Raw genomic sequence first — 27,904 nt, 5'->3', positions numbered from 1 at the left:
TACAAGCCCATCGCATGGTCCTTTGCCATGGGCAGTCGCAAAAAAATGCCACTCAACGATGATTCTAAAGTCAGCATAATATTAACATAAATTAGTAAATGTTTTTTTATTTTTAAATTTCTGAGGTGCTCCATCTGAGAAGTAAAAAATCCTTTCAATAACAGTAAATTTTTCTCTTAAAAAAAAAATCAATTGTTCTTGAAATAAATAAATCAAAACTGTGTCATGTTTAAGGCAATCTGAGATATCAACTAAGCCTAAATGCTTAATAGTATCATTTTCGTTTTAGTAAACCACCATTTGAAGTATAGTAGCTTGGTCATTATTTCAATGATAGCCTTGAGCAGCTTCCTGCACAACAAACGCAATTTTCTACCAAGTTAAAAACTACCGCTAATTCACCACTCTTCAAATTTAATTTCGCATTAGGGAAAAACCGACTTTGTATTTTTACTATAAAGTCATGTTTTAAAAGTTTCTCAAGTTGCGTCGCTAAGGTATCAATAAAGTCATCGGAATCCGAAATAACGTTTACAATGGTATATCGATCGGTTGATGTCCACATTTTAAATTCGATTTCATTTACATCAAATTCTTTAAACGATGGATGAAAGTAATTAATGATTTCTTCATTGTTTGGACATCTATTACAACTTCTGAAGAAGCACGATTCCGTTGGATTATTACAAATCAATTTATTCAATAAATTTTTATAAATTGATTAAGTTTCCATAATCCAATCAGTATTTCTCGCAAATTTTGGAAAATTACATCCTAAATAAGAAAATGGAATCGTAGTTGTGAACGCCATCTGCATTGTATAAACTCAATTTTTTAACGAGCAGTTTGAAATTTTAAATATTTAACAGAAAATTATTTTACTATCCCGAATAATCATATAACGCTTAGCCGATATAACGTTTAATTTAACTGTGATTGAACAAAAAATATGCACATCGTGAAAACCATATATTTTGTGTAAAAAACTCTGATCTTTCAGAAAAAAAAGTCAAATTGGATGTACCTTGCACCGCACACCGAGAAAAATCAATTTTTCCACTTTAATTGGATTTCAAAGGGTCTTCTGATGTGTTTATGATAAAATGGATATTTTCATTCAAAAGCTGAGAATTTTTCCGACAAGATAAGATTTTTCGTGGATTTTAATAAAAAAGTTTTCCTCATCAGAAAAATTAATCAAAAAGTTAAGAAAAATTTTTTTTCAAAATTTCAAAAAATCATAACTCCAGAACCGCTGCATATTAAGGGCTGAAACTTGTAGAGAATTTATTTCTTATTATAGAGAACACCTCCATAAATTTTAAACATAATCCGCGAGGGTCGCCTCGTAAAAATGTTCTTATTTGGTAGAATGAACCACATGGAAATCCCAGAGGGTGTGAATGTTACACAAGAAATTAGGGAAACTATGGTGTGTAAATTAGAACGAGCTCTGTATGGTTTACGGATTAGTCCTAAAAAATGGAATGAGAGATTTACTGATGTGGCATTGAGTGTAGGATTAAAAAATCATGAAATTGAGCCATGTTTATTTATTTGGAGTGAAAATGGAAAAATTCTTATCTTAATACTATACGTTGATGATATTATCTTAGCTTCTAACGACAAATCTAAAATGGTTGAGGTAAAATTAAAACTTAAAAAGGAATTTGAGATGAGTGATTTGGGTGAACCAAAAGAATTTCTGGGAATTTCAATACATCGAGATAGACAAAGTCGAGAAATCATTCTTAGTCAGGAAAAGTATATAAGTAGAATCTTAGAAAAATTTAATTTTAGTGATATGAGTCCACAGAGAACGCCTATGGTTACCACTCAGGTAATTAATAGAGAAAGAAAGCTGAGAGAAGAAAATATAAATGATGATGTGTTAATTACTACTGAAACAATTAAAAATGTTCCTTACAGAGAAGCGATTGGTAGTTTGCTATATTTGGCCGGGGCAACTCGACCAGATATATCCTATGCGGTTAATGTATTAAGTAGACATCAAATTAATCCAACTGAAAGCGATTGGCGTATGGTTGAAAGAGTGTTCAGATATCTGAAAGGAACCAGAACCTTAGGATTAAGGTACACTGGTGAGCGAAATGATATACAAGCATACTCTGATGCGAGCTTAGCAGATTGTAAAGGATCTCAAACAACTTGTGGGTATGTCATAAAATTGTTTGGTGATACAATTACTTGGCGGACTCATAAACAACCATATGTAGCACTGTCTACGTGTCAAGCAGAGTATGTAGCAATGAGTGAAGCGTGTCAGGAATTGATAGCTATAAGTAATTCACTTAAGTTAATTTTGGACAGAATATTTTATCCCATAAAATTGTGGTGTGACAATAAAGCTGCCGCGTCGTGTGCGAAAACTAGTGGGGGTAATAAATTAAGACATATGACAGAGATACGAGAACATTATGTAAAAGAATGTGCAGCGCGAAATTTTGTTGATGTTGAATGGATCTCGTCAAAGAATCAGATTGCTGATATATTCACAAAACCTCTTGCGTTTGACCTACATAAATACTTGACTGATAAATTAATGAATGCTAAAATAGATCAATGTTAAATTATTAACTATTCTGTTTCAGGAAAATAAACTCAAAGACTCACCGGATTGCCATTGTATTATTCCGCCTTAGTAATATTAATTGAATAATTATTATCATTATTAGTAGCCAGATATATGTAACTTTTATATATTAAGAAAATCTATGTATTTTATATGAATCATTGTAAAATGGTGAAAGACGGCTAGACGGGAGGGAGTGTTGGAAGTAACGCTTAACCGTTTTACCCCATGAGTAGTGGGGAGGTCATGTAATGTCATGATCCCTGCTTGAGTTGAGATTAGAGAACTGTACCACCACTTACTTCCGATTAAGTTTTGGTAACGTGCGGATGCACATATTAATAAATACTCTTAACTATTAATTGTTATTGTTTATTTAAAAGACCCTACCTAATTCTAACAGATAAAAAACCATGATCATTTAGAAGTTGGAATAAATTATTTCCTATGCATACTACCCACAAAGAAGTCTGAATTTTTCCCGATTTTTGACCTGCTGTATCTCAGTGAAAAATGATTGTTTTGCAAATCTAAAAAGATGCATTTTAAAGCTGTAAAACTTCATGATTATAGTTTATAGATTTTCTGACAAAAAATTTTAGCTAAAAATGGCATGAAGGAGAACTTTTTCAAAATTTTTAATTTCTTTTTTTTCGTCTCAGAGACTTAGAAAACTTTCTTCGTTTCTTGACTTGACAGGTCCTCAAAGAAAATTCATTCCAGCTTCTGAAAATGTCTTCTAATTTGCTGTGCAACCATTGGTAACTGAAATATTAATAATTGAAGACTGATAGGCTTTTGCAAAAGTATTGCTTTCATGAAAGTAATATAATTTTCTTTAATTATGTTTTATGAATTTTCATGAATTTAGGAAAAATTTGTCAACTTTAAGTGGCATTTTACGTTTAATTGGACAATCTAAACATTTTTGTTTTCAACTTTCTGAATTTATGACGTTAATATGACATCGTTATGACGTTCTTATGACCAATGAAAGATTAATTTATGGAAATTCTGAAAATTTATCAAATTTAGAAAAAATTTATCAATTTCCATGCAATCTCATCACAAATCTTAATGAAACTTGAGAAAAAGGTATAAACTTAATCCTTTCCAACTCTTAAATTTATATAGATTTAAATAAGCGTTTTAATATCAATCGTGGTGTAGACAAATGAGCAGCATTCAAGACTCCGGATTCAATGGACCCGAGTTCAAGCCCAGTACACGCCAGGATTTTTCAACTCCAAATTTTTTTCCTCAGCATGTAATCAGTCTCGAAATTATTATTCGAACCCAAAACCGCATAATTAAATGTTACTTTTTTTTTCAAAAAATGTTCTTCCGCGTAATTAATTTTGACATCATTTACATCACTTACATCATAGGTACGTCATACGTATTACGTAAGAATCTTACGTCAGGAAGTGGGAAACTATGAGTCATTCTGACATAATTGTGTTCACTGGGAATTACTGAATAGTATTTAAAATTTTGAGTAGCCTTATATCATAATGAATCATATTTTTAGAATTTAAAAGTATTCAGTAGTATTCAAGGTTTTTAATCATCTTAAATCTTAATTAATTATATTTTGAGGATTTACAAGCATTTGACAGTATTTAACAGTTTAAATCCTTTCAAATCCTGTTAAATCATATTTTTAGAATTAAATAATATTTAACAGAATTAAAAAATTTGAATCATGTTGAATCCTTTTGAATCATATTTTAAGGATTGGATAGCATTCATGAGGATATAAATTTTTTTAATTCTATCAAATTCTTTCTTTTAATCAGGGTTGGTTAAAGCGCAACCCAAGTAAAAAAGATTTTGTACAATTAGATACAATTATGTATAAATTATATAAAAAAAATTAGGAAAACGGTTGACCCTAAAGGCCATCCCTGCAACTTCCCACCAATTCTATACCTAAACGCTTGAAATTGCACTTATAACGTTTCTGAGCTCTTCGAGCTCAAAAATACAATTTGTGCGTTATTTTGAGCTCTTCGAGCTCAAAGAAATAGCTTTTGTATGCTTTTGAGCTCTTCGAGCTTAAAAGTCTGATAGAAGTTTAATAAAACACTATTTTTTTAATTTTCAAACCCCAATAGCTTTTGAATGAATGAACCGATTTTTACATGGTTGGGGGCATTCAGCGCAACTTTTTAAGCCTCATCAAAAATCTTCAAGTTTAATTTTTTCGAACTAGGAATTTCGGAGTGATTCCGAAAAAACACTTTTTTCGGTTTTCTTTCGTCAACGATAACTCACGATAACTCAACAATTTATAAATTATTCATCATTAATATACATATGTATATGATAATGATATCTATATGTACATTTATAAAATTTTCTATGTATACATAAAATCGCAAAAATGATTCTCAGAAATTTTTATGGTATTCCGTTGCTTTAGAATATATAATTACTTTGAAATTAAAAAAATAATAGAGGTAGAATCAGAATTAAAAGCTCAAATTTCAATGGAATTATTTGTACAATATATGGAACTATACATTGCTGGAGGGTCTGGGTAAAAATTTTTAAACTTGACAAAACTATTAATTTTTGTGAAGTTTGATTTATAACTTCCCGCTAAGAAAATCAAAGATGTGTATGTGTGTTTGTGTGTGTGTGTATATGTGTGGGTGCGTGTGTGTGTGTGTGTGTGTGTGTGTGTGTGTGTGTGTGTGTGTGTGTTTTCTTTTTTTTTTTTTTCCTTAAGGGGGGGAATCCTTTTTACGGATTCTAGGCATAGCTGTTTGGCCTGGATATGTGGCGACTCGACGCAGCGTCATACTAAAACTCGATGCTGATGCCCCTACCCACTAAACCCTAAACCCCTTTCTCTTCTATCCTCTGATCCCCTATGATACCGCCGTAAGGCATTTCTTCGCGGGGGGAGGAATTAGCTGCCGCTCTTCCTTCTGGTGGTTAAGATGTTATTTCTTCCTTCTAGATTCTGTCTTTCGCTATTTTCCTCTCAATGGATCGCAACTCTGTAAGCACTTTTGTAGCAAAAGTGCTTGTGGCGTTCCAGGCAGCTTCTGACGACATGTGTGTGTGTGTGTGTGTGTGTGTGTGTGTGTGTGTGTGTGTATGTGCGTGTATGTGTGTGTATGCAGTTCCTATTATTTCATCCGCAGAATACTATGGATTAAAATATTGTTAATCATTGGAGAAACAGATTCTTAGAAAAAAAAATTAGAAAAACGGTAGACCCTGAAGGCCATCCGTGCAACTTCCCGCTAATTTCATACCTAGGTGCTTAAAATTGCACTAATGATGTTTTTGAGATCTCCGAGCTCAAAAATACAATTTATGTGTTATTTTGAGCTCTCTAAGCTCAAAGGGATAGCTTTTCTATGCTTTTGAGCTCGAAGAGCTCAAAAGTCTGATAGAAGTTTGATAAAACACAATTTTTTCAAATTTTCAAACTGCAATAACTTTTGAATAGATGAATCGATTTTTACGCGGTTGGCAGCATTCGACGCAATTTTTGTAGCCCCGTGAAGAATCTGTAAGTTTAGTTTGATCGAACCAGGAATTTCGGAGTAATTCTGAAAAAACACTTTTTTCGGTTTTATTTCGTCAACGATAACTCACGAATGAATGAACTGATTTTGACCGGACCAGCGGCGATCGACGTGGTTTTTTAATGTTGAGAGCTGATTTGTTTTTGAAATCGATCGGTAGAGCTGTTTGAAAGTTATTCCAAAAAATGTCGGAGTTATGTTGAAAAAATCCTTGTTTCCAAATATTTCGTCGAGGATATCTCTCGAACCAATCAACCAATTTTTACGTTTTTGGCAGCGATCGACGCGGTTTTTTGAGCTCTTAAAATTATTCTACTTTACCAAAAACGATACGAAAAGAAATATCGAATTTATATGGAAAAATCACTTTTTTCGGTTTTCTTTTGTTCACGCTATCGCGCGTACGAATCAACCGATTTTGACCGGATTAGCGGTAACCGACATGATTTTTCAAGCTCAAGAGCAGATTAATTTTCGGAGTTGATCGATGAAGCCGTTTAAAAGTTATTCCAAAAAAACCACCTAGTTGTATGACAATCTCGCTAAATTTCTGAAGCCAAAGCACTGCTGGTTTTTTCGACTACCTTTTCATTCCGTAGTTACTCCAGGGACCAAAGTTGTACCATTCCTTGATGATTATTTGTTGTTACCTATATGATCCTAAAGGCATTAGTAAAAGATTGTAATAAAATAAATCAAAAAATCACAAGTACATCGCTTCGTTCCAGAAAAAGGACGCAAGCGACTCAATAATTACCTTTTATAATTTTCTCTTCGGTGCACTACCCGGCTCACACGTAATAACCCAAAACTACCTCTTCTCTACTCTCTTTCGAGGCCCGAAGATGGGGTGGTGTCACAAGTTATATTTTTATTTAAAATCAAATTTTTCATCAACTCTAGATTTTTGTTAGGCGCCAGAATAGCAGATGATGCTGTGTACCAAGCTTCAATGTAAAATAAAATTACGAAGATACACACTTGACGTAAACTTTTCATTTCACGAAAGGAATGATGAAATTGATCCCGAATCATAAACATTTTCAAACTATAGATGGCTTTTGACATCCATCGCACATGATGCATAACACCAGGACGCTTAAAAGTGTCCGTATCGGTTGGATAGCTACCAAGAAAAACTAATGATGATAACAAAAGCTCTCCGTAATCATCTCGAGGCTGAGACATCTAAAAAACCAAAAAAAAAAATTTTTTCCATGTTATTCTTGTGGCAATTAAAAAAATTCGATGAGACCATCTGAATATTAATATTAGCGGCTCATCTTTTTACAGTAATTTTTTTACACACAACAAAAACTCTTAAGCCTGTTTGGAAAAAAAAAATTTTTTTTTTTTTTTGATCACCCTACTAAATACGTATATAAATTTTTGAGCCAATGTCGTTTTTCGACATTACTCGATGAAATGAAACATATTGTGACAAAATTTCTTAAAAATTACGACATGAAACCGGCTACAACAGATAGATTTCTAAAGAAATCTACCTGAAAAGCGTTCAAACTATACAATTAGGCATGGAATGTTCTACACATGGGTGGCGTTTCACGCCAAATCGATCACTTTTAACTTCGACCCCTAGCGATTGGGCCGGATTTTTAACTTCCCGCTAAGAAAATAGAAGATTTTCGAAAATTGGAAAATTATTGGTTTTACCCCATTTTGCAAAAATCGAGTTTTCATCAGATCTTGACGTTCGAAAGTTACAGGAAGCTTCCCTGATTACTCCCGCGAGGTTGTCACTATGCCTGTATGTGTGTGTCTTTGTGTGTTTTTTTTTTTTTTTTATTCAGAGGGGGGAATCCTTTTTGCGGATTCCAGGCATAGCTGTTTTTCCTGGATATGTAAAGACTCGACGCAGCGTCATACTAAAACTTGACGCTAATGCCCCTACTCACTAAACCCTAAACCCTAAACCCTGAACCGCCGTCAGGCATTACTTCGTGAAGGGAGGAACTAGCTACTGCTCTTCCTTCTGGTGGCTAAGGTGTTAACTATCTTCCTTCTATCTTCTGATATTTGCTCTTCTTCTTTCGGTGGAACACAAGTCTTTGAGGACTTCTGTTGCAAACGTGTGAAGCAGCTTCTGATGACAACATTGCTTTCACTAGTGAATCTGGTTGCATTCTCTGGTTCAGGATCCTCTCCAACTCTTCACGCTGTGGATCGAAACGAGGACATACAAAGAAAACGTGCTCCGCATCTTCAGCAACTTCTGGGCAGGACGGGCAATCCGAAGAGTCATCGTGCTTAAAGCGGTGTAGGTACTCTCGAAAACATCCATGTCCCGACAACATCTGCGTAAGATAGTAATTGACCTCGCCGTGATTCCGGTTAAGCCAAATGTCGATCCGAGGTATGAGTCGGTGCGTCCACCTACCCTTCTCTGCAGCATCCCATTGTAGTTGCCATCGGCCTATGCTGTTTTGCCGTTCTTCAATTCTAAGTTCTTCAGGGCTCAGTGGAGTTGACCTTTTTCGTTGGTAAAGGGCTCGTCTTTCCTCTGCTAGAACTCTAAGAGGTAGGGTTCCGGCAATGACGCACACTGCTTCTTCTGATATATTGCGGAAGACACTAGCTACTCGTAGAGCACTCAGTCGATATACTGGTCCAGCTTTTCTCTGGTGTGACTACTGAAGTCAATAGTAGCCTCCTGCTCTGCATTGGGCCTCCGATGTAAGGCATCAGTCGTGCGAGACTAGCCCTCACTACTGACGCTTTGGCACTGACGTGTTCCACCTGCTGCTTGAAGTTGAGTCGGGCATCCAGCATCACTCCCAGATAACGGATAAATGGTTGTGATGTGATTTCTTGTTCTCCGACTCTCAACTTGATAGTTTCTACCGTTTTTTTACTGGTGATGAGCACTGCCTCGGTTTTATGCTTGGCTAGTTGCAAGTTCACCATGTCCATCCACAAATTGACGGACTAGACTTACTCGGGGCGGTGAAGATTCCGATCTCTAACACTCACTGCGTACTTCCTGATCAAATGATTTAGTATAGACCGGATAGCTCAAATGGTAGAGTAGCCGACATTTCTTTGGAAGGTTCTGGGTTCGAATCCCAGTCCGAGCCATCTAATAATTTTTTCTCGCATATTCTATAAACTCACATTAAGATGATCCTCTCCACATTCCTTTCTCAATCAAGTGTGTGTATGTGTGTGTGTGTGTGTGTGTGTGTGTGTGTGTGTGTGTGTGTGTGTGTGTGTGTGTGTGTGTGTGTGTGTGTGTGTGTGTGTGTGTGTGTGAAAGTATGTGAACCGCTTATAACTTTTGAACGGCTTGACCGATTTCATCGCGGTTGGTGCCATTCGAAACAACTTAACTAAACTTAGATTTTAAAAACTATTTGGACCGATTCAGATTAATAGATTTTGAGAAATCTTCAAAAAACTGAAAAAAAAATTTTTTTCAAATATGGTTTTTTTGGAATAACTTTTAAACGGCTTGATGGTTCAATTCCTAAAACTCATCAGCTCTTAACCTCAAAAAACCACGTCGATCACCACCAGTCTGGTCAAAATCGGTTGATTCGTTCGAGAGATATCGTGAACGAAAGAAAACCGAAAAAAGTGTTTTTTCGGAATAACTCTGAAATTTCTAGCGCGATCAATTTAAAATTTGAGATTCTTTGTGAGGCTTAAAAAACTGCGTCAAATGCTGCCAACCGCGTGAAAATCGGTTTATTCATTCAAAAGTTATTGCGGTTTAAAAATTCAAAAAATAGTGTCTTATCAATTCTCTATCAGACTTTTGAGCTCGAAGAGCTCAAAAGCATAGGAAAGCAATTTCTTCGAGCTCAGAGAGCTCAAAATAACCCATAAATTGTATTTTTGAGCTCGAAGAGCTCAAAAACGTCATTGGTGCAATTTTAAGCGCCTAAGTATGGAATTAGCGGGAAGTTGCAGGGATGGCCTTCAGGGTCAACCGTTTTTCTAATTTTTTTTTAAAAAAACTACGTTAAAAAATAGGTAAAAGCTTTTAACAATTTTCATTGTACCTATTTTCGAAAACTGCATTCAATAGAAAAAAAAATTGTTTTTAATTTTTCTGACTTTGTTCATTTTTGATCAACCTGTATGGTCTTAAAAATATATCGAAGAGTGTCGCCGACAAAATTTGATTGAATCGCTATAGAATGACGCTTATTAAAATATAATTTGATTCATCATATCATTATCTATTTATTATTTTAACTAATAATAATTGATGCACTCGTCAGTTAATGTTAGAAAAAAGTCATTAGTTACTAATACGTTATGACCCAAATTTTACTTTTTGTATTTGAGTATTTTAGTTTATTTTTTATTAATTACTTAAAAATTAATAGACACAATTATTGTTATTAGTGCGGCGATTATTATTTAATTATTGTATTTATTTAGTTAATAATTTTATATTATTGTTACCGAAAGTATGATTAAAATTAAGAAATTAAGCGTGTGAGAAATTATTACGAAGCCGAGCGAATTAATTGTAAAAGAAATTAAAAGACTGGGAAAATTATTCAAAGTTCCGAACAAGATTTAGTATGGGAAAGCGATGAATGGATATAAAATGAAAGAAATGACGATTATTATTTTGTAAGAAATAATTTAGGTAAGCGAAGATTTTATAAGTCCCGAGGACAATTAAGTATGGAAAATCAATGAATGGATATATAATTAAAGAAATTGCGATTAAAATAATAAAGAATTGTGAATTTGACGAAACGAATGGATAGAAAATGAAGGAAATTACGATTAAAATAATAAATAATTATTTTTGAATGCTAGTTCGAGGACACCGGACAGGTGTCTAAAACGACCATTCCGGTTCGTTACAAGAGAGTGGGGGAAAAATGATAAACGCCAAAATTTGGCTCGATAAGTAAGCAGTTCTTTCTTGGGAGAATTACTCGGGCGAATACTCTTCACCAAGTAATTCCAGAGGATGATACTCTACCTGGAGTCTGACCAAGGCCCAAGTAAGTATCATGAACCGACCGGATGAAAGTGCTACTCCCCGTGCCGAAGCCTTCAGCTGAGGTACGGTAGGTGATCATAAGCCGTGTAGGTGGGAGCGAGGAGGATACTCTCCACTTGCTCTCAGGGTAGAGTTTAGGACCCCACAGGGATGACGGCTAGTCGCCCTGAGGGGGGGACGGGGTGTTATTGGGAAACTAGTTAGTATTTTGTAGACCGCGTTTTTGAGTTTCAACCGTGAATACCGTCGTGTATGTTTGGATAGAAAGTTTCTATTGTATTAGTGTATATTGCTTATATTGTTTCTTGATTTTGAACCGCGAATATGTGTGAAAAGAGTGTTCTAATGTACTGTTTATATTGTTTAATTTGATTATATTGTTTATATCGTTTATTAACATGATCAGGCCAATAAAGAGGTTTCCTTTTTCTTTGATTTATTTAGAATGAAGTGTTTTGTTTATATTTTGTTATTGATAATGTGATCCCCGTTTATGACCCTGGACTCCGGCGAGCAAATTTTGAGCCGGGGACAAATTAGTTATTGATATTTATAATTTTGAAAACGTGGACGTTACAACGTTCAAAAAGTATCACGGTCACATCAACCTTCACATTATTTCGTATTTCTTTTTAAGAGATAAACTATACACGACATCAATAATTTCATTGGTTGATTACAGTAATGACTTTGAGATAATCATTACTTATATTGATTTTTTTATTTTTTATAAAGTATTACACTTATATAATTTTACAAAAAAATCAATAAAACGGTTGATTTTACAGGCCATTCCTGCAACTTAATATTAATTTCGATTTAAAGTAATAATAAGTTTAAATACACACACACACACACACACACACACACACACACACACACACACACCTGCGGCAGAGGAGAAACTGCTATCAGGCGCGTCTCCCCGTAGCGGATGGGAGAACGCTCGCTGTCCTTGGATGACACTAGATCTCTTAGTTGATGAGGTACAGAGGGTAGGAGCCAAATAAAATATGCTCCCGTGGACAAAACTCCCCTTTAATGGGTTGGTCACACTAACTGACCTAACAAGACGATCGTTCCCTGCTGTGACCCACTGGGAGTGACCGGAACTTCGTGTCGTAGTTTCCGACGATGCAGGCCACGGCTGATGTGAGCTTGCTCTGCCGAGGTGTAAGATGCAGCAGTGGATCAGGAGCCAGCCACTTCGGGCCTTGATCAGAAAGTACGCAGTGAGTGTTAGAGATCAGAATCTTCACCGCTCCGAGCGAGTCTAGTCCGTCCGTGTATTCTGGGACTGGCTAAGTGTCGGCTAGGCCTCAGGGAACTGGGGTAGGAGTACTATCTCCGAGGGTACACCCGTTCCTAGTTATGACAACCCGCTCCACTCCGTACGATGCGCTGGTGAATTTAAAAGTATGAGTAAAATTCAGGAAAACAGCAATAGTGAAAACGGGCCTCATGCCCAACAAGCAGCGATTGAAGCAAGCGCTGAAATGAAGCGGTCGCAAGCGTTGGAACGCCTTGAAAAGCTGACCAGTGAGCTAAATGACCTCATCCAATCTAAGGTCAATATCCACAAGAAGATTAAGACCAAGACGACCAGCGTAGCCAATGCTAGAGGAAAGCCCATAGCCAACTAAGAGAAAAGATCGATCTTCTCCCGACCCAACGATCAGCCAAGTTGTGAAGAAAAAGGACCTGAAACCAAGCCCTCCGAAAAACACGGCAGTGCAGAACGCCGGAAAAAAAGAGGTGACTGAATGGCAGAAGGTCCAATCCAAGAAGGAGAAGAAGGAGCAAGCGAGAGAGCGGTTACCAAAACAACCGGTGAACAAATCTCGGCCGGAGCCTAAACGAAAAAAACCGCGAAAATTCACCAAACCAGATGCCTTAATTATTTGACCCGTTGAGAAGGCAAAATATGCCGAGATACTGCGTCGGATTAAAAAAGATGTCCCACCAGATCAGACCCGTGACGTCGTTGACAAGGTTCAAAAGACGAATGATGGGAATATGCTCATTACGCTTTCCAGAAAGACCGCAGACAAAGGACAAGCTTTGCTGAAGACCATCAAGAGCATCCTTAAAGAAGCGCAAGTCATCTGTAAAGGCCCAGAGGAACAGCTCGAAATCCGGGACATTGACGACGAAACAACTAAAGATGATGTCCGGAAGGCCTTACAAGAGGCAGCTTGAAATGACTACGAAATACCTGAAGATGTCATTAAAATTCGTCCGGCCTACAGAGGTACTCAAACTGCTTCGGTACGATTGCCAGCAGCAATAGTGCAGAAGATACTCGGAAAGACAGGCAAAATAAGGATTGGCTGGGTAAATTGCCGTGTCAGAGCAGTTAAGACATCACTACGATGCTATAAGTGCTGGCACTTTGGGCACACTACTGCCCAATGTAAAAGCGAAGTCGACCGATCTGGGCTTTGCATCAAATGTGGGCAAACAGGTCATCAAGCTGCTCAATGCCCAAATAAAGTGAAATGTGCGTTATGTGCAGAAAAACCTGGCTCTCAGGACACTGCTCACCGGTCTGGTTCTGGCCGATGCCCAGTCTTCCAAGAAGCACTCCAGAAGCTGACAAATAAACGAACATGAGGATACTGCAGCTTAACATCAATCACTGCGAAGCTGCGCATGACCTGCTTATGCAGACAGTACGGGAATTAAAGCTCGACGTTGTGCTTTTATCGGAGCCATATAAACATTTAGCTGGACAACCTTGGGAGACGGATATCACCACGAAAGCTGTGATCTGGGCTTGTGGTAAGCTCCCTTTCTAGAGTGTAGCTACCAATGGCAGCGCTGGCTTTGTAGCAGCATCAGTAGATGGCATCCGTTTTTACAGCTGCTACGCACCACCTAGCCTCTCAATTGCTGAGTTTACTGACTTCTTGGATCGACTGACCGAGGACGCGAAGCAACATCATCCAGTGGCGATAGCCGGGGACTTTAACGCCTGGGCAGTGGACTGGGGCAGTAAGCAGACTAATGCACAAGGAAGAGAGCTGCTAGAAGCTCTTTCTACACTAGATGTAGTCTTGCTCAACAGTGGTGACACGCCGACCTACACCAAAGGTGACGCAAGCTCGATTGTAGACGTCACTTTTGTCAGTACCAGCCTTGCTAAAGGTAACTCTAACTGGAAGGTACTGGACATCTACACTGCCAGTGACCATCATGCGATACTCTGGGAAACGTCAAACGACCAGAACCTCAGGGGGCCTATCAAGCAATTTAACACCGTCGGTTGGAAGGTGAAATCTCTTGACCCAGAAGTACTGCTAACAGCCCTCGATAGTGATCCGATAGAGACTGGATGTGCAGAAGAACATACTAAGCTTGTGATGCCAGTATGCCTCGCAAACGTGTTATGAATTCAAGACCTGCAGTACACTGGTGGAATGATCATATCAGCAACCTCCGTAAAAAGTGTCATCGAAAGAGAAGAATATCTCAGTGTGGCTATCAACGACCTAACTCTGTAGTGCTGATCGCAGAGTACAAAAAAGCTCGTCGTGAACTTAATAAGGCCATAAAAGAGAGCAAAGGAAGATGCTGGAAAGAGCTCATATACGAGGTCGACAAAGACGTGTGGGGTCGGCCGTATAAGGTGGTCATGACGCACCTGAAGAAACAACAAATGCTGTCACCTACGTGTCCCCAACTCCTTCAGAAAATCGTCACTGCGCTGTTTCCACAGCAACACAGTCTCAATTATCAGTCAACGCAAGATGAACTGGACGACATTCCACCTGTCACTGAAGAAGAATTGTTGGAGGCCTGTAATCGGGTAGGAAATAATAAAGTGCCGGGATTGGACGGAATCCCTAATATAGCCTTGAAAACCATCATAAAGGCAGCACCAACATTATTTCTAGACGCTTACAACGCATGCCTCAAGGAGGGGACTTTTCCTCATAAGTGGAAACAGCAACGGTTAGTACTTTTACCTAAAGGAAAGAAACCGCCAGAAGAACCGTCATCTTACCAACCACTCTGCATGCTAGATACGGCGGGTAAGATATTTGAGCGTATCATTCATCAGCGAATAGATGCAGTAGTCGACCCACTCTTGGCAGACAACCAGTATGGATTCCGGAAAGAACGATTAACCCTGGACGCGATCAACCTGGTTGTTAATACGGCCAAAGAGGCAATCGCAGGAACTAGATGGAAGGGTGGAACGAAGAAGTACTGTCTGGTGGCTGCCTTGGACATCAAAAATGCTTTCAATTCCGCTAATTGGGACTGCATCATGCAAGCTCTCGACGAGAAGAACGTGCCAACATATCTTCGCAGACTAGTGATTAGCTATTTTACAGATAGAGTGCTGAAATACGATACAAAGAATGGTCCGAAAGAGTATGATATAACCGGTGGTGTGCCACAGGGCTCCGTTCTTGGTCCACTTCTGTGGAATATCATGTATGATGGGCTCCTGAGACTGAAGCTTCCAAGATGTGTCAAACTGGTAGCGTATGCGGATGATGTTGCCGCAGTGATCGTCGCCAAACACCTCGACGAGATTCAACATCTGTTTGACATCACTTTTGAGAAGATCAACCAGTGGATGGATACAGTGAACCTACAACTGGCCAAGCAGAAGACCGAAGCAGTGCTTATTACCAGCCGAAAAGAAGTTGAAACAATTAAGCTAAAAATCGGTGACCGAGAAATCACATCACAATCTCATATACGATATCTGGGAGTGATGCTTGATGCCCGACTCAACTTCAAGCAGCAAGTGGAACACGTCTGTACGAAAGCGTCAGTAGTGAGAGCTAGTCTCGCACGATTGATGCCGAACGTCGGAGGCCCAAAGCAGAGCAGGAGGCTACTGAGGAGTTAATGAAGATGCGGAGCATGTTTTCTTTGTTTGCCCACGATTTTATTCACAGCGTGATCAACTTGAAAATATCTTACACCAGAGTATCCAACCAGAGACACTTGTAGAAACAATGTTGTCGTCAAAAGCCGCATGGAACGCCGTAAGCACGTTTGCAACAGAGCTCCTTACAGACCTGCGTTCCATCGAAAGAAGAAGAGCAAATGACAGAAACTAGAAGGAAGGAAAAATAACACCTTAGTCATCAGAAGGAATAGCAGTAGCTAGATCCTCCCCTCACGAAGTAATGCCTGACGGCGGTTTCCATGAGGGATTAGAGGAAAGAAGAAAAGGGGTTTAAGGTTTAGTGGGTAGGGGCGCTACCGTCGAGTTTTAGTATGACGCTGTGTCAAGTCGTCACATATCCAGGCCAAACAACTATGCCTAGAATCCGTAAAAAGGATTCCCCCCCCCTAAGGAAAAAAAAAAAACACACACACACACACACACACTTTGGCGGATCTAGTCAGCACTGCTTTTTAGGATTTCAAATCGTGAAGATCTATGAGTGTAAAGCTTATGGCTCCGTGATTTTTTCGAAATCATTGTTTTTTATAGCGGAAAGTTAAGAACTCTTGACTAAAATTCATCTAAATTGAAAGGGGTCGATACTCTATATTTGTCGATTCGACATGAAATATGTTCATATATTGCCGCAAAGACGGGATTTTAATAATTAAAATTTTTTTCAGTTGAATTTTTATACAAGAATAATTTATCCAGCTCATTTATTTGTAAAAATAAAACATCACACAAAAAACAATCATAGCTTGAACGTCAGAAGGATATTTTTTTTTCGTTCGCAATAAATTTCATTCTCTACTTTATGTAAATTTCATGATTTATGTGTATTATAATGATGATTTATGGAATAATGTATCTCTTATAGTTGCTTTAATCAGTAATCAATTTTAGTTGAATCACACATTAAAAAAAATAATTTTCAGTCAAATATGATAAATTTTATTTATGAGCAAGTGTTTTATAAGATGTTTTTAATTATGTCAGTCAAAGATTGAAAAAATGTGGCTTAAAAATGCTAATCAAAGTAATACTAATCTGTGAATGTAACGAACAAATATTTTGTTGAATCTGATTTTTCGAACGTAGACTATTACATGAATAAATTGAAGTAATCACGTAATCACGTAGCTTGCATTCATTAGACAGCTTTTATACAAATGTTTTTAGGTAGAATTCAATTCTGAGATGATGAAAATTTCGACTTGAATAGTAATTTCTCGGAAGCTATAGAAAGTATGCAGCATTTCATATCATAACTTGCAGAGCTCATCGATAGAAGTATTTTTTTAATTTTTACACCCACTAATTTTTAGAAACTGATCAGTAATTGAAGCTCTTAATGCTGTAATTACGGAGGTAATGGATCTCAAACATCAGAAAAAAAACTTACTTTTGTTATATTAGAATAAATAATCATAACGATTGTGAAACGTAATTTTTCAAGAAATTAATTTTAAGTATTTAATCATTGTCTATTATAATGTTTACAAATAGCTTATTCGAATGAATTAGAATCTGATTTATTCTGTTTATTATTTAATTAACAGTGATAATTACGATTTGATTATGCTAATCACCCTCAGTATTTAAACAACTGTGATGACTATTTTATATTATCGTGGCACAGATATGATACATTTTTCGACAACGAATGACATAAGTATAAATAGATATATAAATAAGTTTTTGTTATAAGAGTGTCGAGTTCTTATACTAAGTTGAGTAAAACTAATTTATTTGAATCTATTAAACTAAATGACAATGTTTATCCAAGTTTTTATCTCAACACTTATTTCTTCTGGGCTCGCCTGGGTAAATATGAATATTTTACTGATCAGATTACATACGTGTGAATATGCTTTTTATGTCTATATAAGTCTTACTCCACTAGTCATGCGAAAGTTATTGCGAAAGAATGTATTTAATATTTTTGCATATTATACAAATAAGAAAAATTCAGCACTTGCCCGTCAAAAGTTGTCAGATGTTCTATAGCAAGAAAATACGGATAGCTTCTTAATGAAATAACATCGAATTTCTGTAAATTGCATCTTAAAGCCTATTAAGGGGTTACATGGGTTTCCTTCGGGAAAAAATGGCCATTTTTTAACAATTTTTTTTTAATATAAAAAATGAAATATTTCATTCAAACTTTTTACTGTCTCAAAGATACATATTTAATAAGGGATTACTGAGATTAAAAAAAAAATATTAAAAACTCTGCTAATGTGACGTCATTTCTGGCGAGCCTTCGGAAAAAAGATACGTCCGCGTGATCAGCAGAACTCCAAGCAGGATCATCAGAAGTGAAAAAAAATATGTGCTTTAGTTAAGACTTCAAACTAGGTCTTGAACGAAGGAAAAAAAATGAAAATTGGGTTAAGTAGTTCTCGAGAAATCTTGGGTACCGTCTTTGAAAACCTAGTTTTGAGAAAAATGCATTTAAAGTTTTGAGTGACAACAGCGCCTTGAGCGCGCAACTTTTTAAAACTGTATCTCCAAAACTATTATTCGCATCGATTTGGAACTTTAGGACAATATTCTAGAGATGTTGTAGAATTGCATAAGACAAAAAAATCGATTTTTTGAAACCGTGAAACTCATGTAACCCCTTAAACGAGCTTTAATTTTCATTTCATTTCATTTTCCTAGACTGAAAATAACCTACTTGTCTGTATGTATTTAATAAATTTTTCTATTGTATTCGTTTTAACGCCTATACAAGTTTTTCTCAACTTAGGGCAAAGGTATTTTAAACATGGGATTGAAGTATTTGAATATCAGTGTTGTGATTTTATTTTAGTAGGAAATCGTCTTCCATTTCGGCTATCGAATGATACACTAAATTATTATTATTCATTATGTTCAATATTTATTATTATTCATAGCTTAGTTTAATTGATAAGATTGAGGATCATCACTACGTTATCACTGTGTCAAATCCTTATAAGAGTGATCATAATGATGTCAGATCTACATCATTATGGCGTCATCAATGTTACATTAATTTCTGATGCAAACAATTGTGAAATTATGAGTCACAGCTCTTGTGAATCATAATATTAAATAATGTCAATCTGACTTTATTGCGATCTTAATGTGCTCACTGGGGAGTTAGTTGTATCGTTACACTGTAACAGTTTTGACTGCTGTTCAACTGGCCCCTTAATTAATTAATAAAAACAATAACCTACAAAACAAAATAATCAATTAGGGCGCCACCAGGTTTATTCTCACGGTTCCTGGAACCGGTCCAGAGCAGAGAGCTTATCTTCGAGGGATAGAGAGAGTGGAGGAAGGTGCTGTTAAAATGAGAAATAATTAATTAATAAATTAAATTGATCAATATTTACTAACAACAAAATAACAAGATAATCACTCACACACTCACACTATAATCAACTTATTTACTAAATAATGCGTATATTATTTTACAGCGAGACAACGATATTTACAACGATACCTTCCAATACGATTATACGATGACTAGCTGGGATGCTCTAACGATCGGTCTCCCAATACCTGATTAAAACTAATTGGGCTTTTTCTAACTAAAGGTCTCCCATACCTGACTAAAACTAGTTGGACTTTTTCTAACTAACGGTCTCCCACACCTGTCTAAAACTATCTTAAAACTATAAGTCCACCAGACTGCCAAAAAAACCAAAACACTTTTCCACACTTTTGTATCTTAATTTTAAGTCCACCGGACTACCAACACTTAACACTATTAACTCTCTCTATTACACATAATCCGTTCCAAAATTACACATATGGCCCACACATGACTAAATTAACTACTTTTATTTCAAAAATTTACGACAATCTTCAACAAATTAATTTCAACGTTAAATCTCAATTAAAGTATTCAGTCATTAGTTATATAAATTCTTATACAATATTTTCAAGTTAATAAACTAATTTCATAACATAACTCAATTATTAAAATTAATCGTTAAATAATTCCTGAACTAAATTTTCAATTTTGATAATTAATTTTATAACAATTTCTTAATAACCTTCATCGACAAAACTCGACTGACAATTTCCTGAACTTAAGTTCTAAATTGATGTTTAATTTCATAAATAAATTCTCAATAAATTTAACGAATTAATTTAATTAAAAATTCCCGAACGTAAGTTATAATTTATCAATTGATTTTCGTAGAACTATTTCAATCGCAATAAATAATTATATTCTAAAATATCTTAAAATTAAATTAATTATCCTAAAAATTTCCTCGACTAAATCGATCGTAACGCGTCGTAACATTAACATAAATTCGCAATATAATATTTACAATAAAAATGAATTTAATGATTCCATTGTAAAATATTCAAATATAAAAATTGACAAAATTTGGCGTTCTTGAAATGGACACCGAATATTCGCTAGTTTGTTAGTTATGACCTTTGGTCCTCAGATTAACTACGACGTAAAATAACTACCGACGCTTGACCAAGGAATTCGTGAGAAGACACTTGTCGGTTTTTATTCCAAGTGCAAAATTAATCAATTGTTTTACCCAAATTAATTGATTATTGAAATTAATACAATTGATAAAACAATGCCAGATATTAAATAAATTACTTAGATTAATTTTTATTAACTATATATTCTCACTACGAATATTAAAATGAATTTTCACCGCAAGGTTGACTGAATGACCCTCGGCTATGAATCGCCATGAAAATCATTCAGTCCAAACTAACGAATATTATGATTGAGTAATTAATTAAATAAAACAGAAGAGGAGAAGTAAACCGAGTATTAGGTAGACCACGGCCTACTTCTAGCCCACAAAGTAATTTTCGATACCTTGATGTAATCATGACGATCTAACTCACTGCTTGAGGTTGAAGTCCTAGTAGTTGTTGGCTTCCTTCGTCTTGTAACTACTCCGGGGACCTGCTCCTCTTGATTTTCCGTGGCACATTGTTTGGTGGTTACACCTCTTCTCTCGTTGCACTGCTCAGCTCACCTGTACGAACCCAAAACTACCTCCTCCTACTTACTCTCTAGGCCCGAAGATCAAGAGGCCCCAGTGCTGCGTCGAACAGTTATCGTTTTCCGATGACTTATCGATTCAGGGTAATTTTACCCTGTTATAACACAAACTATTTAATGTTGTATCAATCAATTAATTGATAGTTAGTTCAATATATAATAGCTCAATTTAGAGCTAATGAGCTCTAAATAAAAATAACAAGAAAACTATTATAAGCCATAAAGATGTGTAATTAATCAACATACAGTTAGGATAGAATAAAATTTAATTTTTATACAGTCATATAGACAAAAGAAAAGGTAGTTTAGAAATATATCTAGGTTCCAATCTGGTAGTGCTTTTTTGGTTCTAAAAATTGAACTGGAATAGCCTCTCCACTACTCGGTAGTGGAGAATCTTGAAGAGTTTAAATGGAAAAACAAAAAAGTTACAGGACTTCACGCGTATAGATAAATAAATATGAATAAGAATACTTCATTATATTTTTATGTTTGTTCATTAACAGGATCCTCATGTCAGCACATCGAACGTGCATCCAAGTGCACCTGGGAGTTTCATTCGATCAATTGGCGATTTTAAACACCAAGAAGCTAATGTTGTCGATAAATTTGTAATAAAATTTTTTTTTAATATAATATTTAAAGGAAGATCTTTTTTTTTAATGAAATATTTTTCTTAAATATCTAAGATTAATAAAATTCAACATCGTGATGATGGAAAACATACCGCCCCAGGTGATGTTATAAGAGCATTTGGTGATTTCAAGTATCGAGTTGCTGATGCTGCTGACGATGTAAGTTCTTCTGAGACCATAAAATGTTATTGCATCCAACAACTAATGAGATAGATATTTTATTTATAGTTATTTTATTTATCAGGTTGTAGATTCAGTTCAAATCAAAGTAGAAAAAGGAAAATCTTTTCTTGGAGATATTCTCGACGGGTTTTTTCAGAAAAAACCCCTGGCAAGTGAACATCATTCCTTTCAACCATCATCGTTATCGTCATCATTTTCACCATCTATAGAATCGGGAGTATATCCAGTTCCACCTGAATTTCCTTCAGTGTCGGTAGATGGTTCTGTGTCAGGGATATTAGATCGTGACAACACATTATACCCCTATCCAAATATTAAAAAACCAGTAAGTCCACGGTTCGTTTTCATCTACGATAAAGGACAAAGAGATCTAACATTCGATGACATTATCGATGTAGGAAAATATCTTGAAGGCGTAAAAAAAATAGCTGCAAACAATAAAGTAAATTTTTAATGCATTGATGAATATGAATATTTTATCAACACTTACTATCGAAAATTCGAAATAAAAAGTGGATTTTATATTATTCAACTATTCAATAAATGAAAAATATTTTTTACAATGTGATTTCAGTGAAAAACCAAATTACTTTATGATGAAACATAACATAAAATTTGTTTAAAAATTTTCAACATCATCTTGATCAATAAATAATACTTAACTGACATTGGAAAAAATTCTGTATTACGGTGATACGTCCGGAAACAGACTTAAATTTTATAATTATTTAATTTTGGTCCAAGGCTTTCGATCTATAAACTGGGATCTTATATTAAATTTGTCTGGAAAGGTTAATGACTAAATAATACGATTTAATTTCAAATTACTAATTATATTCAATAAAAATTAATAAAACAGAATTATTTGTAATACAAAATGACTCTATGTTTTTACAATTTTAGTTTAGTATGAGGTTGGATTATACTTTCACTGATCACTGTTAATTTTAACAAGTTGGAAAGTAGACGAACGGGATGACCACATTCTCCGAGATTTTAATACGAGCAGGATAGCTATGCTTACCCAAGTCGAAATTTAAGTCGTAGATTCAACGTACTGAACGTTCAAACTGTGAATTCGACGTATTGAACGTAAAAAACGTTAGTTGAATGTAACAAACTTTCAAATCGTGTTTAGAGTAATGTCAATGGAGACAGCGGTCTCCATACACACACACACACACACACACACACACACACACACACACACACACACACACACACACACACACACACACACACACACACACACACACACACGCTCGGGGCAGAAGAGATACTGCTACCGGGCGCGTCTCCCCGAGCGGATGGGAGAACGCTCGCTGTCCTTGGATGACACTTAATCTCTTAGTTGATGAGGTACAGCGGGTAGGAGCCAAGCAAAATAACCAAACAAAATACGCTCCCGTGGACAAAACTCCCCTTTAATGGGTTGGTCGCACTAACTGACCTAACAAGACGATCGTTCTCTGCTGTGACCCACTGGGAGTGACCGGAACCTGTATCGTAGTTTCCGACGATGCAGGCCACGGCTGATGTGAGCTTGCTCTACCGAGGTGTAAGTTGCAGCAGTGGATCAGGAGCCAGCCACTTCGGGCCTTGATCAGGAAGTACGCAGTGAGTGTTAGAGATCGGAATCTTCACCGCTCCGAGCGAGTCTAGTCCGTCCGTGTATTCCGGGACTGGCTAAGTGTCGGCTAGGCCTCAGGGAACTGGGGTAGGAGTACTATCTCCGAGGGTACCCGTTCCTAGTTATGGCAACCCGCTCCACTCCGTACGATGCGCTGGTAAATTAAAAAGTATGAGTAATGCACAGGAAACAAACAAGAGTGAAAACGGGCCTCATGCCCAGCAAGACGCACTGCTACTTAGTGCAAAGATGAAGAGGACAGATGCGCTGGCACATCTGGAGAAGCTAGTCTGTGGACTGCAGGACTTTCTCCAAACCAAGCAAAATGTCCACAAGGAGATCAAGTCGAAGTCGACGAACATCTGCAGTGCCCTGAGAAGGTTCAAAAAACTGGACCAAGAATGGCAGGAAATCCAACAACAACACGGTAATATCGTGATGAAGACGAGTGTGACAGCGGTTCCACCAGCAAAAGCCGACACGTTTGTCGAGGAGATGGACACAGGTGGCGAGGGTGACGTCGAGTCAGTTGTCGGAGACGGAGAGGAAACTGGAACTGAAATCAGGCCTGGGAAAAGGAAAGAACGAAATTCCCCAGACTCAATGACCAGCCGTACTAAGAAGAAGAAGGACCTTAAACCAAGTCCCCCGAAAAACGCGGTAACACAGAACGGCGGAAAAAAGGAGGTGAATGAATGGCAAAAAGTCCAGTCAAGGAAGTCCAAGAGAGAGCAAGCAGTAGAAAAGCTCCAGAAGCAACCGCCGGAAGAGTCCAGGCCAGAGCCTAATCGGAAAGAACCGCGCAAACGGATTAGGCCGGACGCACTGATCATCCGCCCCGCAGAGACGGCAAAGTATGCTGAAATTCTGAAGCGAATAAAGCAGGACGTCCCTGACGAACAGGTCCGTACTACAGTGGATAAGATCCAAAGAACTAGGACCGGGAGCTTGCTGATTACGCTTTCGAGGAAGAGCGCTGACCGAGGCCAAGCCTTACAGAAGACCATCGCGGACATCCTCCAAGAAGACGCGAAGGTAATCTGCAAGGGCCACAGGAAGACGTCGAAATCCGAGATCTTGACGGTACCACAACCAAGGAGGATATTCAGGCTGCATTGCAAACGGAAATCGGAGAAACCTGCGAGATACCACTAGGGACAATTAAGATTCATAAGGCCTACAGAGGTACTCAGACAGCTGTTGTGACACTACCAGCAGCTGCAGCGCGCAAGATATTGGCAGGAAGCGGTAAAGTCCGGATCGGCTGGACCAACTGCCGAATCAGAGCTACGAGGAGACCAATCCAATGTTTCAAGTGCTGGCACTTTGGACATCTTGGATCCCAGTGCAAGAGCAATGTGGATCGGTCTAAGCTATGTATTAGGTGCGGACAAGAGGGACACAAGATTGCTGAATGCAAAAACCCAGCGAAATGTGTATTATGCGCGGATCAAAGTGCGGAGAACTCGGCTCATCATGCCGGCGCATCCAGGTGCCCAGTATTTAAAGAGGCACTCCAGAAGATAACAAACAAACAGACATGAAGATATTGCAGCTAAACCTAAACCATTGCGAAGCTGCACATGATCTGCTTATGCAAACAGCAAGAGAACTAGAGTTAGACTTAGTAATGATAGCAGAGCCATATAGATACCTGAATACCCAGCCTTGGGAATCTGACAGCACCACCAAGGCTGTCATCTGGTCTTGTGGTAAGCATCCCTTCCAGAGTGTAGTTAACAATGATAATGCCGGCTTTGTAGCAGCAACAGTTAACGGCATCCGTTTCTACAGCTGTTATGCACCACCTAGCCTATCCATTGTTGAATTCACTGAATTCTTGGACAAACTGACCGAGGACGCCAAGCAGCATTATCCGGTCGCGATTGCCGGTGACTTCAACTCCTGGGCAGTAGACTGGGGCAGCAAGCAGACAAATGCGCGAGGAAAAGCACTCCTCGAAGCTTTCTCTACACTAGATGTAGTCCAGCTCAACAGTGGTGATACGCCAACCTATACTAAAGGGGAAGCAAGCTCTATTGTAGATCTCACTTTCGTCAGCAGCAGCCTCATCAGTGGGAAATACGACTGGAAGGTGATGGATATCTACACAGCCAGCGACCACAAGGCAATTCTCTGGGAAATATTACATGACCGGAATACAAGAAGACCAATCAAGTCACTCAATACCATTGGATGGAAAGTGAAGTCTTTTGACACAAGCACATTGATAATAGCCCTGAATAGTGAACCGATTACTACTGGACCCGCAGAAGAAATGACCAAGGACCTGATGAAAAGAGTTGTCCAGGCCTGTGACGCAAGTATGGTCCGGAAATGCAGCATAAGCCAACGCCCGGCAGTACACTGGTGGAACGACCACATCAGCGTTCTTCGGAAAGAGTGTCTAAAGAAAGGAGAATATCCCAGCGTGGCTATCGACGACCTAACTCTGCGGAGCTGGTCGCAGAGTACAAAAAAGCCCGTCGATTACTGAACAAAGCCATCAAGGATAGTAAGAGGCAATGCTGGAAAGAGCTCATCAACGAGGTGGACAAAGACCTGTGGGGTAGGCCGTACAAGGTGGTCATGAATCACCTAAAAGTCAAACAAATGCCGGCACCCACATGCCCACAACTTCTGCAGAGAATCGTTACCGCGCTGTTTCCGCAGCAACGCGAGCTTCACTACCAGCTAGCTCAAGGAGAACTGGAGGACATTCCAACTGTCACGGAAGAAGAACTGACGGAGGCTTGCAACCGCGTAGGGAATAATAAAGCACCGGGATTAGACGGAATCCCTAACATTGCCTTAAAAACAGCTATAAAGGCAGCACCGGCATTATTCCTGGATGTTTACAACACCTGCCTCAAAGAAGGGATTTTTCCTCGAAAGTGGAAACAGCAACGGTTAGTGCTGCTTCCTAAAGGGAAAAAGCCACCGGATGAACCGTCATCTTACCGCCCACTTTGCATGCTAGATACAGCGGGTAAGATATTCGAACGCATAATTCACCAGAGAATTGAAGCAGTAGTCGACCCACTCCTGGCAGACAATCAGTATGGATTCCGGAAAGGACGATCAACCCTGGACGCAATCAAACTGGTTGTTGATACGGCCAAGGAAGCAATCGCAGGAACCAGATGGAAGGGTGGAACGAAGAAGTATTGCCTGGTGGCGACCCTAGACATCAGAAATGCCTTCAACTCCGCCAATTGGGAATGCATCATGCAGGCCCTCCAAGAGAAAGAATGTACCAGAATACCTTCTTAAGATCGTAGCAAGCTACTTTGAAAACAGGGTCCTGAAGTATGACACGAAGAACGGTCCAAGGGAGTATGCTATTTCTGGAGGTGTACCACAAGGTTCAGTTCTAGGCCCGCTCCTGTGGAATATTATGTATGACGGCCTATTAAGACTAACTCTGCCAAGAAACGTCAAACTCGTAGCATATGCAGACGACGTAGCCGTAGTGATCGTTGCCAAACATCTTGACGAGATAAACCATGTGTTCGATCTCACTTTCGAGCGCGTTAACCGGTGGATGGACGCAGTGAACCTGCAACTGGCGCAACACAAAACTGAGGCAGTGCTTATTACCAGCAGGAAAGTGGTAGAGACAATTAAGCTGAAAGTCGCCGAACAAGAAATCACATCACAACCTTATATTCGATATTTAGGAGTGATGCTTGATGCCCGACTCAACTTTAAGCAGCAGGTAGAACACGTCAGTGCCAAGGCGTCAGCAGGGGGAACAAGTCTAGCACGACTGATGCCGAACATCGGAGGGCCAAAGCAGAGCAGAAGGGTACTGTTATCATCTGTAGTCACATCGGTGCTTACATATGGTATATCTATTTGGACCAACGCTCTCGAGATGCAAGAATCATGGAGGAAGGCTGGACCAGTATACCGACGGTGTGCCTTAAGAGTCGCCAGCGCCTTCCGCACAATATCCGAGGAAGCAGTGTGCGTTATTTCCGGAACTCTGCCTCTCAGAGTCCTCGCTGAGGAAAGACGGAACCTTTATCATCGTAAAGGTCAACTACACTAAGCGCTGAAGAGCTCAGAACTGAAGAACGGCAAAACAGCTTCGACCGATGGCAGCTCCAGTGGGACGCTGCAGAAAAAGGAAGATGGACGTATCGTCTTATACCGAGGATCGACGACTGGCTGAACCGGAGTCATGGAGAGGTTAACTACTACCTTACGCAGATGTTGTCAGGACACGGCTGCTTCCGAGCCTATCTTCACCGCTTTAAGCACGACGATTCTCCGGAGTGCCCATCCTGCCCAGGTGTCGCTGAAGACGTGGAGCACGTGATCTTTGCATGTCCTCGTTTTAACCAACAGCGCGATGAATTAGAGAAGATTCTAAAAATGAGAATTCAACCGG

General features: G+C 38.2%; 1 protein-coding gene across 1 annotated transcript; it reads left to right on the top strand.

The window, feature by feature from the left end:
* Window positions 1-17,810: 17,810 nt before the first annotated feature.
* On the top strand, window positions 17,811-22,347 carry LOC123263234. The gene is made up of 4 exons (XM_044725836.1): window positions 17,811-17,864; window positions 21,567-21,671; window positions 21,750-21,854; window positions 21,940-22,347. The coding sequence occupies exons 1-4, from the start codon at window positions 17,814-17,816 to the stop codon at window positions 22,330-22,332; spliced, it is 654 nt and encodes a 217-aa protein (XP_044581771.1). The 5' UTR covers window positions 17,811-17,813; the 3' UTR covers window positions 22,333-22,347.
* Window positions 22,348-27,904: the final 5,557 nt, after the last annotated feature.

The sequence above is a fragment of the Cotesia glomerata genome, linkage group LG4 (assembly GCF_020080835.1).
Source record: "Cotesia glomerata isolate CgM1 linkage group LG4, MPM_Cglom_v2.3, whole genome shotgun sequence".
Classification (NCBI taxonomy): Eukaryota; Metazoa; Arthropoda; class Insecta; order Hymenoptera; family Braconidae; genus Cotesia; species Cotesia glomerata.
The sequence above is the reverse complement of the archived record's forward strand: the minus strand, read 5'-3'. Positions and strand labels throughout refer to the sequence as shown.